Below are 13,446 nucleotides of genomic sequence, written 5' to 3'. Positions count from 1 at the left end.
TTGCTGCACACTGGATGTCCTATTTTTCCGTACGGTCCTATTTGGAGTAGGATGGCTTCAATCTCGAAGTATTGTTTTTCTGCCACATTTACACCACTGAGATGTGGAAGAACTGGTTGCTTTCTAATCATTAAAAACCTATGAGATGGATGCTTTTGAAAATCTAGGTATGTCATTCGTTTCTTGAATCGTGCTAAACGTGCACCCACGATAAGACCTTATTCAAAGTCTGATAGATCACGCGGTTTCCCCAATCTAGCTTCACAGCCCATGCAGTCTTTATATTCAACGAGGCAACACGTCATTACCCCACGTCACAGTTTTCTTTGCATTTCTTTTGTCTGTGACTATCTTAACACAGAGGTTAATATTTTTTTGGCCAGTGTGTGTATATACGGCGCGATATGACCTAAGTTGCTGATGCGCCTAAAACTCTACAACAACCAACAGAATATATGTCTATGACAAGTGTGTTCACATGTTAGTCCATATGAATTTGTCGTACTGTGATTAGAGTAGTTCATGCGGCACGAACTACTGATCATGCCCAAGGAACACCCAAAGCAATTAACTAACCTAGCGGTACTGTGTAGACCTATAATATCGGTGCGTTAGAAAGGAAAGGCTGTGAACCGGCGTTCCTTATGGTGCTTTCACAATGATGCAGGTTTCTTTTAGGCCTGCTGGGTTACTTCCAAAGGCGCAGAACACTAAACTTTTCCAAAGGACTGAATAAACTATAAGGATTAAGTATTATGACTGTAAGAACAATGAGGGATATTTTATTGCTGTAAACAGTCTTCTTTCTTTCGTTAACACGCATTAAATTCAATAATATAAAGTATTGCTTCATTTTTTTTTTAACGGAAAAGGCGATTAATAGAAGGGAACTACAAAATTACGAGCCAGGGCAAATCCTTTTATTATTATTTTATTATTATTATTATCCATATGGTACAAGGAAGCCTGAGGCTTGTGCTGCAACAGCGAAAAAAAAAAAATTTCTGAGTTACCCTGAGAGAGAGAGAGAGAGAGAGAGAGAGTGTCAGAAATAGAAGGGAATCACCAAGAAAGAGAAGAATGATGATATCTAGCTCAGGATCCTGGGGTGCCAAGCTCATACTCACCAAATGTGAGCCCCTGGAACATTGATTAATTTATTAAGCCAATGAGATTATAAAAACTGGTTTCTGAAGCTTCATCTTCATAAGCCCTTTTAGCAATACTAGACTATACTGTATAATGGAAAATGTACCCAAAGGACGCAGTAGTAGCACAGGAGAAAACAGTATGTGTGTGTGTGTGGAGGAAATAAGAATGGTGTCCACAGAACACCACCAACAGTACAATACTGTATCAATAATAATGGTGACCATATAAATGTAAAAGTCACCGACAAATAATTTTTAGATTCAATCTGTGAATCAGTTAACTGATACATTGAACCAAAATGAATGTTTTTTTTTTTTTTAATATAAAAAAAAATTGAACGCTGATTTCGAATGTGCAGTCCGTATTTTCCAAGTACCTTTAGTTCTCAAGATATTTCATATTTTACTTTTCATGTAAATACATGTTCTATTTCTTCATATTAATTGCATTTTCTGATTAAGAAGTTCTGGAGTAAGGAGTCAATTTTTTAGGGTTTGCTGCCAGTCATCAGTTTCCTTCAGTTTCTGGACTATTCTACCCCAGTAGCAATTAACTGCAAGAGCATACTAGACTGATACAGAAAGCAAACCTCCCAGACAGGTCAATCAGTCAAAGCTTTGTGTGTGGGTTAACGTTGTTATATATTAGTATACTCTTGCTGTTTTTGTAGTTTTTGGTCTCAATTGCAGTCGAACTTGTTTTTAAAATGCTACGTCAGTGCGTTAATTCACGGATAGCTTCTCTTGCGCGGCGATTATGCAATTAAATCTCACAGAGAATCTATAACGTTCCTATTAAAGAAAGCATATGACTAAACAATACCATAACTAAATTTCATAGAGAGAGAGAGAGCCTATAACGTCCCTATTAAAGAATGCAATCATTAATTTTGTAAGACACTTAAAAGGAAACTAGTATAAACAAAATCCACAAACGCTCTAAGAACAAATGGAAAATCGCTTTTAAGTAACTATAAGGGGTGTATCAGAGTTGTCTAAAGCAATAAAGTGCAAAACATAATTTGTCTAGTATTGGTATAATGTATAGTATTCTTATTGGCTTACAATATGTCAATAGCACTATAAACAAATTAATGAACTTGAGCTTTTGATCAAATAGCTGATGTAGTTGGGCTTACTGAAAAATGGTGCAACTCAGAAATACGAGATGGAAAATATCATTTCGGTGAATATTTTGAGGGGTGGAGGAGAGATGTTTCTGGTAAAAAAAAAAAAAAAAACTGCGTGAAGGCGGCACGAATATTCTATGAATCAGATCAAGGTAACGCCGATATTGAATCAGTGAGTCAGTGTGGTGTGAAATGGCTTGCAATGATGGGACTATGATAGTAGGGGTATATTAAAAGCTAACTGACTCCAAGCTCTATGAAAAAATCTCTTTAGGCAGATTGAATGGGCTAGTAAGTACGATTGTCTCATTATCCAAGACTTCAACCGACCGTCTTGTAGACTCTATTACATGGTAATGGTTTTTTGAACAAACTGGATGGTTGCTAATAGTGGCGGCTCGTGACTAATGTATGGGAGTACTGCTTCTTAAATGCCATTAAATTGCCTTGGTTATAAGATATGTAGATATAGATAGTAATAATAATAAGCAACTTAAAAATACTACAAAACATTAACTGGACACTTACCATTAACAGATGGTAATCTTATTACTTATTAACAGATGGTAATCTTATTGGGTAATCTTATTACTATTCTCATTGCGTTGCATTGTTATTTACAAAATTTCATATAACTCCGTTGACTGTATATTTAGATTTAAAAAACTGGGGGATGCTGCAGTTCCGCAGTGCCTACCAATGAGCCGCCCCGATTGCTATTTATTCCAATGTGATTGAAAGAGTACAAAGAACTGTAATAGTCAAACTCTGGACCTCACTATACTGCAAAATAGGTTCTGTAAGACGAGTCTTACGAGTATTAGTAATTTAGAAAAAAAAATGCGGACGATGTACTATTATTAAATAACATACTAGATACAACAAAAACGACGCTATTTCACCTACTTCGGTGATTTAGTACGAACTAACATGATGCTATGCACTAACTTGTTCGATTAGTGAATTTTCCATAGTTTGAAGCTTTTTGATATTCTGGTGTGGACTTTTTTGTCCACACCAGAATATCAAAAATTAATACAGGTAGAATTACATTTGAATTTATAATGGATGAATAACAGAAAAAGACATAATGGTACGTGATTAAGTGCAGAAGAAAGCAGAACCTTCTGGAACCACTTTTGGAAGCTTTAAGACAAAAAATTATGATATTAGGGTCCCCTGTAAATGATTACATATACCCATATATTTATTTTGTCTGTAAATTGTGTGTGTTCTCTCGTCGATTTGCTGACGAAAAAGACCCAGTTTCTGGGGTAAAAAACATTGCTATCTACGCCTGAGACCGACTAACTCAGCCACGGAGTGAAAAAACCCACCAAAGTTCATCGCGTCATCGACGGGATTCGATGACGCGAGGTGAGAAGGTCAGTGACAATATTACTGTGCTACCGCGCAGACAAGCTTTTAAGACAGCTGGATACAATCCTTTAGGACATCACTTTAAACATATAGCAGCGGCTTTATACGTAAAAACTAGGGTTCCTTGAGGAACTTATATACGAGGTGTGGTAATAGAGTTCCTGGACTGGTACTGTTGCGGTCATGTTCGATGAGTTTGAAAATAAACTGAAGTGGTGCGTGCTACGGTGCGGCAGTGTGATGTACCAGAGCCGAAATCCAGCAAAATAAAACTAAGTTGGATTCAATTCAGAGAGTTATGCTCCTCACAGTTACTAGAGCCTGTCGCACTGTTAGTACGCCAGCCCTTCAAGTCCTCGCAGGATATCTACCCCTGTACCTTGAGGTGATCAAGAGAGAGAGAGGCCTATTTCAAAGACTAAAAAGAGATATTTCCTCTGAGATCCTTGACATCCACCTTGATTTGGCTAACGATCCTAAAAGAGAAAGAAAACGTATGGCAAACAAACACGTCGAAATTTGGCAAGACGCATGAGATAACACAAGCAAAGGAGCTATTACCAAACTTTGAAAAGAAGAAGCTATTACCGGTGAAAACTAGGGAGTCTCCTCCCTAGTTTTCACCGGGGCTCCAAGTAACATTCTTACTTACTGGACACGGATTCTTCAGGAAAAAAATAACAGATCTGGGCATCGAACAAAACCCACTTTGCACATACAGACAACCTGAAAGCATGTAATGTGCTACTGTCCTTAATATGAGGATTACAGGAAACCTACGCCATCAGGAACATCTATTTCTGCAAGACGAGCTCTACTATCATGCCCTTACCGAGTTTGCTCAATCAACCTTCCATCTCAGGCATACTAATCAGGGAATCAACAAAGGGAATCCCACCTAAACGCACTGCAAACCCCTATGGGGTAGCATAAACTAGTTCCTCTGCCGGGATATGATACGCTGCAAACCCCATCCGGGGTAGGATTAACTTCAAACCCTGCTGACACCTTCAGGTGTGGGATAACTTTGCACCTGTATACTGGAAAGCGGGTCAGGTGCTACAAATTCCTTCGATTGCTAAATGCCATATGGCACCTCTTTGCAGGGCAACTCTAACCCTGCAACCTTTTTTCTTTCCTTGGGCCTGGATGGGTGGGCTCCTCAGGCCAGGGGTTCCAACCTTCATTCCCTCCCTACTTTCGTCATCTGGAGGACGCCTTCTTTCCACGTCCTTCTTCTTCCTTCCCACTTTTCCTTTTTTTTTTTTAACTTGGTCTCTGTCGGGAAACTCAAGCGACCCTGGCAGAGGCCAGCCAGAGTATTATGGGCAGCCAGGATCATCTCCCAGAGGTGGTGGCGGGCAATGTGGGGTCCCATTAGGGGTCCTGCGACCAAGAAGTCAGTGACATAATAACAGAACATAACATTACTCTGACATAAACCAGACATTACACTTTTTCTGGCTTTTACAGAAATTCTGTATTTCTTCACAAAGTACTATGGCGCAGATGTGGGAAACCACCGGTGGCGCCTTCCACAAAACACTATACCAGTATGTTACTTCTCGTATGTATATATATATATATATTTTTTTGTTTGCGATTGATTTGAGATATGTCGGGACATTTTTTATTCTCATGATACTCAACATTTAAATACATTTCATTTGATTATTAGTTTAAAAGTAGATAGCCTACCCCTTAACAAAGATAGCCTGTAATAATCTTTCATAATCCGATCCTGTTTCTGCATATCGACAATACTTCCATTTCGTGTAGAGCTATTAATTTTTTTGTTTATCAAAAATATGCTGGCTATACTATTACGTATGTTAAAATATGTATGAAATAATCTTGTGTGAATCCTTCACAGTATTCTAGAACATGAAGATTTTAATTCGAAGCAATTTTGTCCATTGTTTTTGTTATTATTATTATTTTTTTTGTATGAGCTTTGATTATTATCTTAATTACAAATTGCTTTACATTAGTATACCGTTATTTACACGACAAATTGCTCTATATTGCAGATATCAGCATGAAGGGCTCATCATTGCTGGTCCTGTTATCTTTTGCGTTTGCTGCTACCTTAGTTTATGGTGGCTCCCTCTGCCCTTCGAAAGAAGCGATCGCGCCTTGTGCTTGTACTCGAAAGGCTCCTTTAAATACTTCCTTCGAGACATTAGTACACTGCAATAATGTGAAATCACGCTGCGCCCTGACAACGGTGTTCTCCAGAGGTCTACGTCGTCGCCTTGTTGATACTCTGATTCTGACAAAGATACCGCCCGATCTGGACGAGCAATACATTAATTTTCCCCACGGGTGGCTTTCCAGTCTTCGGGTTAGGCAGCTGGAAATCAGGGACACTGATCTCGCTTCAAACGCGTTCCTTACTGGAACTCCATTTGTAGGCCAAGAACAAAGTTTAATTAAGTTGACATTAAGGAATTCCATTCCTTCCCCCGGATTGTCTTATAATCACGTGGGTACTTTCACCTTACAAGGACTTAATGTACTCCTGCGTTTGGAGACTCTGGACTTTTCCAATAATGCAGTGACCACGATTGGTTCTGATGCTTTTAACAATCCTGCACCTAATCTGAAAAGATTAATTCTCAACAATAACAGTCTCAAGTCACTTCATCAGTCGTTTCGTCAATTAGCCAAACTCAATTTCATTGATCTTTCCCATAATTCCTTAGAAGTTGTGAATAGAGATTTATTTCATTCAACAGCACCTCTACTGGAGGCAATAGATCTGAGGTGAGTGGTCTTTGTTAATTTTTTCTGATTGTGATCATTGTTGCTAATTTTTGTTAAAAGTTATCCAAAACAAAAAGTTACAAATAACAAGAGCATTTAAAATATTTAGAAATAATCTTTAAACACCGACATATAGTATGATTCTTTGTCCTAAAATATTGCTTCTGTAACTACCGTTATATTAAGACAGAGTACAAGTTTTGTAAGAGTTTTCTTGGAGTCAGAGTATGAGAAAGGATTTATTTATGTCACAAATAATAAATATTGGTTCGTTGTTCCAATTTACTTATTAAAGTTTTATCAAGGATCGGGAGTTGAAGTTATTTAATTTCTAAAAGAATTAAAAGGGGAAAATCACTTTTTAAATAAACTTTTCAATAAATTAATTTAATTGATCCAAGATCGTTGTTACATAATTATCGAAATTTCCACTTCTGATGCCCAGAAAATACAAGGAACCCATGAAATACAAAAGTACAGATCTCATGATAATCAGGTAATTCATGGAATTATTTATATATATATATATATATATATATACACTGTATATATTTTTACATATCAGGAGCCTGATTTATATTCGGTCAACATAAGTAATTGCCACGTAATTTCATTTCCACAAATTAATTTCCCTTTCCCTATTCTGATAGCTTTACGCTAGAAAATGCCGAATACATTGGAAAAACTTGTCAGTTCTCTTCACTTACACAATTAAGAAACATTTAATACCACTCGGAAGGATTTATTTCAAACAGTTCTATATGATTCTCCCAGGGGCTCATATCTGGTGAGTATGGGCTTGGCACACCCAGAGTCTTGAGCTGGATATCATCATTCTTCTCTTTCTTGATGATTCCCTACTACTCTCTCTCTCTCTCTCTCTCTCTCTCTCTCTCTCTCTCTCTCTCTCTCTTAGGGTAACACAGAAATTTTTTTTTGGCTGGTGCAGTATAAGCCTCGGGCTTCCTTGCACCCATATGCCTAATAATAATAATAATTGTGCAAATTTTAATAATGGAGCGGAGATAGTATGCGGCATTATTTTACTTAATTTCTTCCCCCTTACCCTAAAATATAATAAAAATAATAGATCCGAACAGTGTATCAAGGACAATTGAGCAATTGCCATAAGGGTGGCGCTTCGAGGGCGCTTTCAACAACAGATAAACATTTAATATTTTTTATTATTTAATTTAAATATTATTATTTAAGTACTATCTAATGTATTTTTATTTTAAGGTTTTAATAAACAATGTTTGCAAGTTATAATGAGTATCCTAATACGATATTCTGGAGGTGGGAGAAGTGCAGCAACTCTTCTATCACGCACTCTTAATAAATAAATGAAGAAATGCAATAGCAAAGGCACATGACGCAAGAAAGCAAGCTTATATAGCATCAGCTAAAAAAAAAACCTTCTCATTTCATCCATCCACTCGCTCCAAATGTTTGTCTAGTTCTGCCTTGAATCTATTTAAGCTATCAACTTCTACAACGACAGATGGAAGTTTGTTCCAGCAATCAACCACCCGCTGGAACCCGCTGATTTTATTTCCCGTTGGCTGCTTTTGTCCTCCTTGGAAGCTTAGTTGGTGCCGGTCCAGAAGTCATCTCAGATAATACGGTATCACCAGTCCTGGCTTTTATGCGGCAAAAAATTCTGAGTAGGGATCGAATGAACACTGGACTACAGAAATTGTTTTTGATGACTGTGAAATTGTAAAATTCTTCGAAATAATTCACAATTCAAAAAAAAGGTTATAAGAATTTAACAGAAAGTTCGGCAAATATATTAGCATTAGAATTAGTAGGGCATATGATGCAAGAAAACAAGCTTACATAGCTTGTTTTCTTGCATCTAGCACCCATCCATTCACTCCAAATGTTTGTCTAGTTCTGCCTTGAACTTATTTAAGTTGCTGACCTCCACTACAACGGATGGAAGTTTGTTCCAACTATCAACCATCCGCTGGCTAAAGGCGAATTTCCGCACATCTATTCTACAATTGTCTTTCCTCAATTTGAATTTATGCCCCCTCAGGTGAGTAATCTGAGCAAGAGGAAGAATCCCATTAGTATTGAGCTTGCTCAATCCATTCAAGGCCTTATTCACCTCAATTAGATCACCTCGCAGGTGCCTAGTCGCCAGAAGCTGCAATTTGTAGAACTTATACTCGTATATATTCCTAGTCAATAAGAGACTAGGAAATTTACTTTTCTTACGAATCAGCTGGCTTGCCGATTCTCCGGGATTTGTCACTTCGCATGCCAGTCAAATTGCGAGAATCCATTTATGCGCTGCAATTAAATGTGCCAGTTACAATATGTAAATATGTTATATTACAAAATTTAGGCTTTTTTATGAATGATTTCTGGAAACTTGTTATATTTTCTCATAAGATCAGGGTAGATCAGATTCGGGACGCATAGAGAGATCCTGAAAGGTCCGTGTAAGTTATTTCGATTACAATCCCTTCAGGAACTCGTATACGTTTTGATATGACTTAATTCTATCTATTCATAAAATCAAGTTAAGTACCCAGTTCTTAATCATGTTGGGTTTCGCTTAAAGAACAAGAATATTTTTAATATTCGACATTGTAAGGAAAAACCTGAAATTATAAGTTACAAAAGTTTACGAAATATTTTTTTTAAAAATGGTGATTGTTGATAAAGCATTTATTATTATTTATTTATTTTAATTTAAATTTTACACTCTTTATTTTTTGTCCTTTTACTGACAATCGAGTTGTTTTCACCTCGCCTGTAGTCAAGTAACCCGAAAAACGTCGATTCGTTAAAAAAAAAAAAAAAAAAGACAACGTAATTTATAAATGACGCTATGTGATGATTATCTATGAATTAATTTTAAAATGAACCACTCTTTTTTCACTTGGATAATGAAAAATTAGTTTATCAATTAAATTCTTTAAACTACAAAAATATAATAAAACGAACGGAACGATTAAAAGCCACTTCGGAAAACAAATGACAACTGAAACAAAATTACGACTGCACAACATCAATTCAAAATCAGCCCTCTTATACAGCTGTGAGACTTGGGTCATAAATAAGAAAGATGCACAAAAACTAGAAGCAGCACAAATGAGATTTTTAAGGCCATTATTAGGCTTTACAAGAATAGACCAGCAAAGAAATTTAGATATTCATGAAAAATTAAAAATAGATAACACAGTAAATGACATAAAACGGTATCAGAAAAAATGGATCAGCCACATAGAAAGAATGAACCCAGACCGGATCCCAAAATTAGCCTTTAACTACAAACCTACAAGGAAGAGAGATGTGTGTCGACCAAGACAACGATGGCGAGATCAAGACTACCTCCAAGAGCTACAACGGAACAGGTCTTAAAAGACCTAAGCCGGACCAAGTTCATGATGATGATGATGATGATGATGATTAAATGCCTTGACCTAATTCCTAAACTTTTTACAAATGTGACGTTTCAGGATCCTTTTCTGATTATGGAATCTGGCAAGGATCCTGAAACATCACTTTATAATAAGTATAAGAATTTGGTCAAAGCACTTAATTAATAAACTAATTTTGTATTATCCAGGTGTAAAACAAGTGGTTCATTTCAGAATTAATCCAAGAAAAAGTAACTTTTTCAATCCCTTGTTGGAATATTTTCCAGATGTTCTAAGTATACTTTCTGTTTCTTTTAAAATGGTAAATAATGGAATTTTCTTCAATCTTGTTTCAAGGAATTGTGATTTGGTTCTTATCAGACTGTAAACACTAAATTCATTTCGAGGAGTTGTAAGTCCGCTTGCTTTCCGTAAGCGCTATAATCTGTTAATCAAATTTAGCAGGTGAACAAGAAAAATAATCCTCCTGTCAGGAAAAATTCATACTAACAAAAAATAAACAAGAAGAGAACATACGTCTCGGGAAAATATACTATCAGACAGTTTGTGTTGAGCAACTGTCTGATATACACTGTTTGTAAATCGACCCTGACCTTAACATTTCATTGTTTTTAGGACAATCGACGCAGATTATTTCCTCTTATCTGTTTAAGATCTATTACAGGCAGAATTTATGGTGAGCAAAAAATTCTAAATAAACCTATCTGTTTACATACTCATAATTACTCATAATATGATGATTTTATTATGTTTCCTCCAACAGCTGGAACAACATTAAAGATCTTCCAGCAGGATTTTTTAATCAAATGCCTACTCTGAGCATGGTAAACTTGCAACATAATTATCTCTACCGCCTTCCAGAAAATGTGTGGCGAACAAGCTTGAAACAATTACATATCCTGGATGTCAGAGGTAAGTGCTATTATTCGTTTTCTATACATTTTTCGTTAGTTTTCACCATTTTTGGTGCAATTACTTTTATGATGTTTAATAATATTTTAGGCCAAAAAGGCCTAAAACTACAATATTAGTGCATTTGCATCATTGTTACATAGTTGAATTTTTTTTAGACAAACCGAAGTTCGTACATTGGCCTCAGTTGAGGCCAATTGAGATGTTACGTGAGATGTAACATCTCATTGTAACATGAGATGTAATATTAGATGTTACAATGATGATCCTGCATCATCATTGTAACATCTCATATTGTGAAATCCTTCACAACGAGTTGCCCTCCATATATTTCGAATAAGTAACTCTTCCCCATTAGAGAAGACTACTGTTACTTAATTTCAGTTGAGTATTACCACTCACACAGCACTGTTTCTAAATAAATAAATTTTCTGTTTATACTCCAGGACGACCAAACAGTCAGAGGAATTCATAAAATAGACAGAATACAGGAATACAAGAAACAGCACCGTATTTAGCAGTCACGGGCTTGAACCCGGTCATTCAAGGCACGTGTACTTATGATGCACCTGCGCGCCGGACCACTAGGCCACGGCGGCCTTTTCTAAGCTATCTGACTTCTCATCTGATGAGAAAATATGTAAATTCAACTATGTAGTAATGATGCAAATGCACTAACTAATGTCATAGTTTTTATGAAGTTTTTAATTATTTACGAAACGAAATGAGAGTTTTGAGTTCCTCACATTAGCTTAATTGATCATTTGAATCGTAAGAGACTGAAACAAGGGCAGAAACTAACGGAATCTACCAGAACCGTGCCTAGGAGCAAGCAGTTCATACTGTATCCTCCCTTACAACTTAAATTTTATTTAATTTCATTTTTGCGCACAATGCTTAAGGATGGGTACGCCCTGGACGTACCTGTCCTTTACCTTCCAATTTCTATATTTTCTATTTTAGGATGCAACTCTCTTCTGCTTTCGTTATAACGCTCCGTTACTGAAACCCACTCTTCCAAGAGAGTTCAAAATTCATGTAAGGTTCTTGGAGAGGGGAGTGGAAAGTAGAATGCAATTTAAATTTTATTACGTTAAAATTCAGTACAGCATTTGAATTCCAATCAAACTAATTTTACTGCAGTTTGATCTTATTTATGTATATATTTTTTAATTTTTGTCGTGAATACTAAAAGGAATTCAAAATACTAAAATGATTTATGATCATTTGAGCACAGTTTGGGAAAAAAAATATTAACCAACCATTTATTTTTTCTTGTATGAAGAGTGGTATCTAACCAGTTTTTAAATTCATTTATTGTATGATTTGGTGTCATTTGTATGCTAACTAGTGTTTAATATTTCTAGATAATTATGTCGAATGTAGCTGTGAGATGAAATGGTTTCCTACTCAAAGAGAAGCTACTATCAACGGAACCAAGAGCTTACGTATCCTAGGTTCTTGCACAAATCCAGACACACTAGAGGAGTTCAATCTGCTGCAAGTTGGACAAAATGATCTGTTGTGCTAGAAGTAACGACATTTTTTTTTTCGTACGATTTTTGTGAGAATAGGTAAATCAGCAAAACAATTAGTTTAGATCCCGGCAGGTACACATGGAGGGCAGCTTCCATGTCATACGGATTAGGTGGGCAAACAACTTAGCCACGGACCAATAAAAAAATAATAATAAAGATAAACTGAAGATGGTGAATCTTTTTTGTTTGCTTACAATGATTTTTATTTCCAATAAAAACAAATTTCTTGTGGAAACAGGTATGTTTAATTCGTGTTCCTCTCGTTTATTTTCCATTTATTGTTATCGAAAAAATCGATAGCAGAAATTTCAAAAAAAAAAAAGAAGAAGAAACCGCTAGCACACCTGGTGAAACTAACTGTAATTCATAAAAATATATTTTTAAATGGCTTCACTATTCTTTTTCATTGTCTTTCCTGAGAAGAATTAAGTCCTGTCAGAAGATTGAAAGTCATGAACAGCCTTTTGACATAAGTTCTTTTTTAACAGGTTTATTGAGTGGAATAGTTTCTTTTCCTGGTAAAAGTGTCTTAAAAATATGTTAATTTTCACACATATTAAAAATTATAAACAAAGACGGGACATGCCGAACAACTGTCTCAGGTACAAAAAGGTCAGTGGAGGTATTCTCTAAATGAAGAGAATGGTGCATATGTACTACTTTGCTTTGGGCCCAAAAAACCTAGTTAGGTGCTGTTTATATGTTGCACAAATAATCACTCTCTCTCTTCCCCTCACTACCAACTTTGCGCAGCTCGTTTGTTAGTTACTATCTCATGCTATTGACCAGGGCTCGGTGCTAACGTACGGTATGTTATCATAGAGCAAGGATGTTCAATCTTTTCGGCAGGCTGGCCATACTGAAAGATATAATATGCTACGAGGGACAGAGCATTCAACTATCTCTACCACAACCATCACAAAAGTACATTACACTAAAATAGCCCAAACTTACCTTAGGTCTGCCTTTGCTCGGCAAGAGAGTTAATATTTGGTTCCATTTTCGAAATGTCAATTCTCATTATATCACGTAAGTGTACACGGGTGATGTAATGCTAAAATAATAGACCTTTATTGTTGGGAAAATCGTTATAGCCTGTAATGCGGACAGGTCGCAGTAGAATGCAAAATCTTTCGTTCCATAGTTCAACGTGATGGTGCATTGTTCTGACATC

General features: G+C 36.2%; 1 protein-coding gene across 1 annotated transcript; it reads left to right on the top strand.

Moving 5' to 3' along the window:
- Positions 1-5,699: 5,699 nt before the first annotated feature.
- LOC150080647 (uncharacterized) lies at positions 5,700-12,507 on the top strand. Its single transcript, XM_090380771.1, has 3 exons — positions 5,700-6,427; positions 10,586-10,734; positions 12,102-12,507. The coding sequence occupies exons 1-3, from the start codon at positions 5,700-5,702 to the stop codon at positions 12,263-12,265; spliced, it is 1,041 nt and encodes a 346-aa protein (XP_090236897.1). The 3' UTR covers positions 12,266-12,507.
- Positions 12,508-13,446: the final 939 nt, after the last annotated feature.

The sequence above is a fragment of the Mastigoproctus giganteus genome, chromosome 9 (assembly GCF_048544385.1).
Source record: "Mastigoproctus giganteus isolate SK-2022 chromosome 9, ASM4854438v1, whole genome shotgun sequence".
NCBI classification, from domain to species: domain Eukaryota; kingdom Metazoa; phylum Arthropoda; class Arachnida; order Uropygi; family Thelyphonidae; genus Mastigoproctus; species Mastigoproctus giganteus.
Note: the sequence above shows the minus strand (reverse complement) of the source record. Positions and strands in the feature narration are given on the sequence as shown.

Bases quoted from the DNA above. Each gene is read 5' to 3' on its own strand.
- LOC150080647 (XM_090380771.1), top strand. From the start codon at position 5,700: ATGAAGGGCTCATCATTGCTGGTCCTGTTATCTTTTGCGTTTGCTGCT. The intron at 6,428-10,585 runs GTGAGTGGTCTT...TTCCTCCAACAG, and splicing joins CTGGAGGCAATAGATCTGAG to CTGGAACAACATTAAAGATC. The intron at 10,735-12,101 runs GTAAGTGCTATT...TAATATTTCTAG, and splicing joins ACATATCCTGGATGTCAGAG to ATAATTATGTCGAATGTAGC.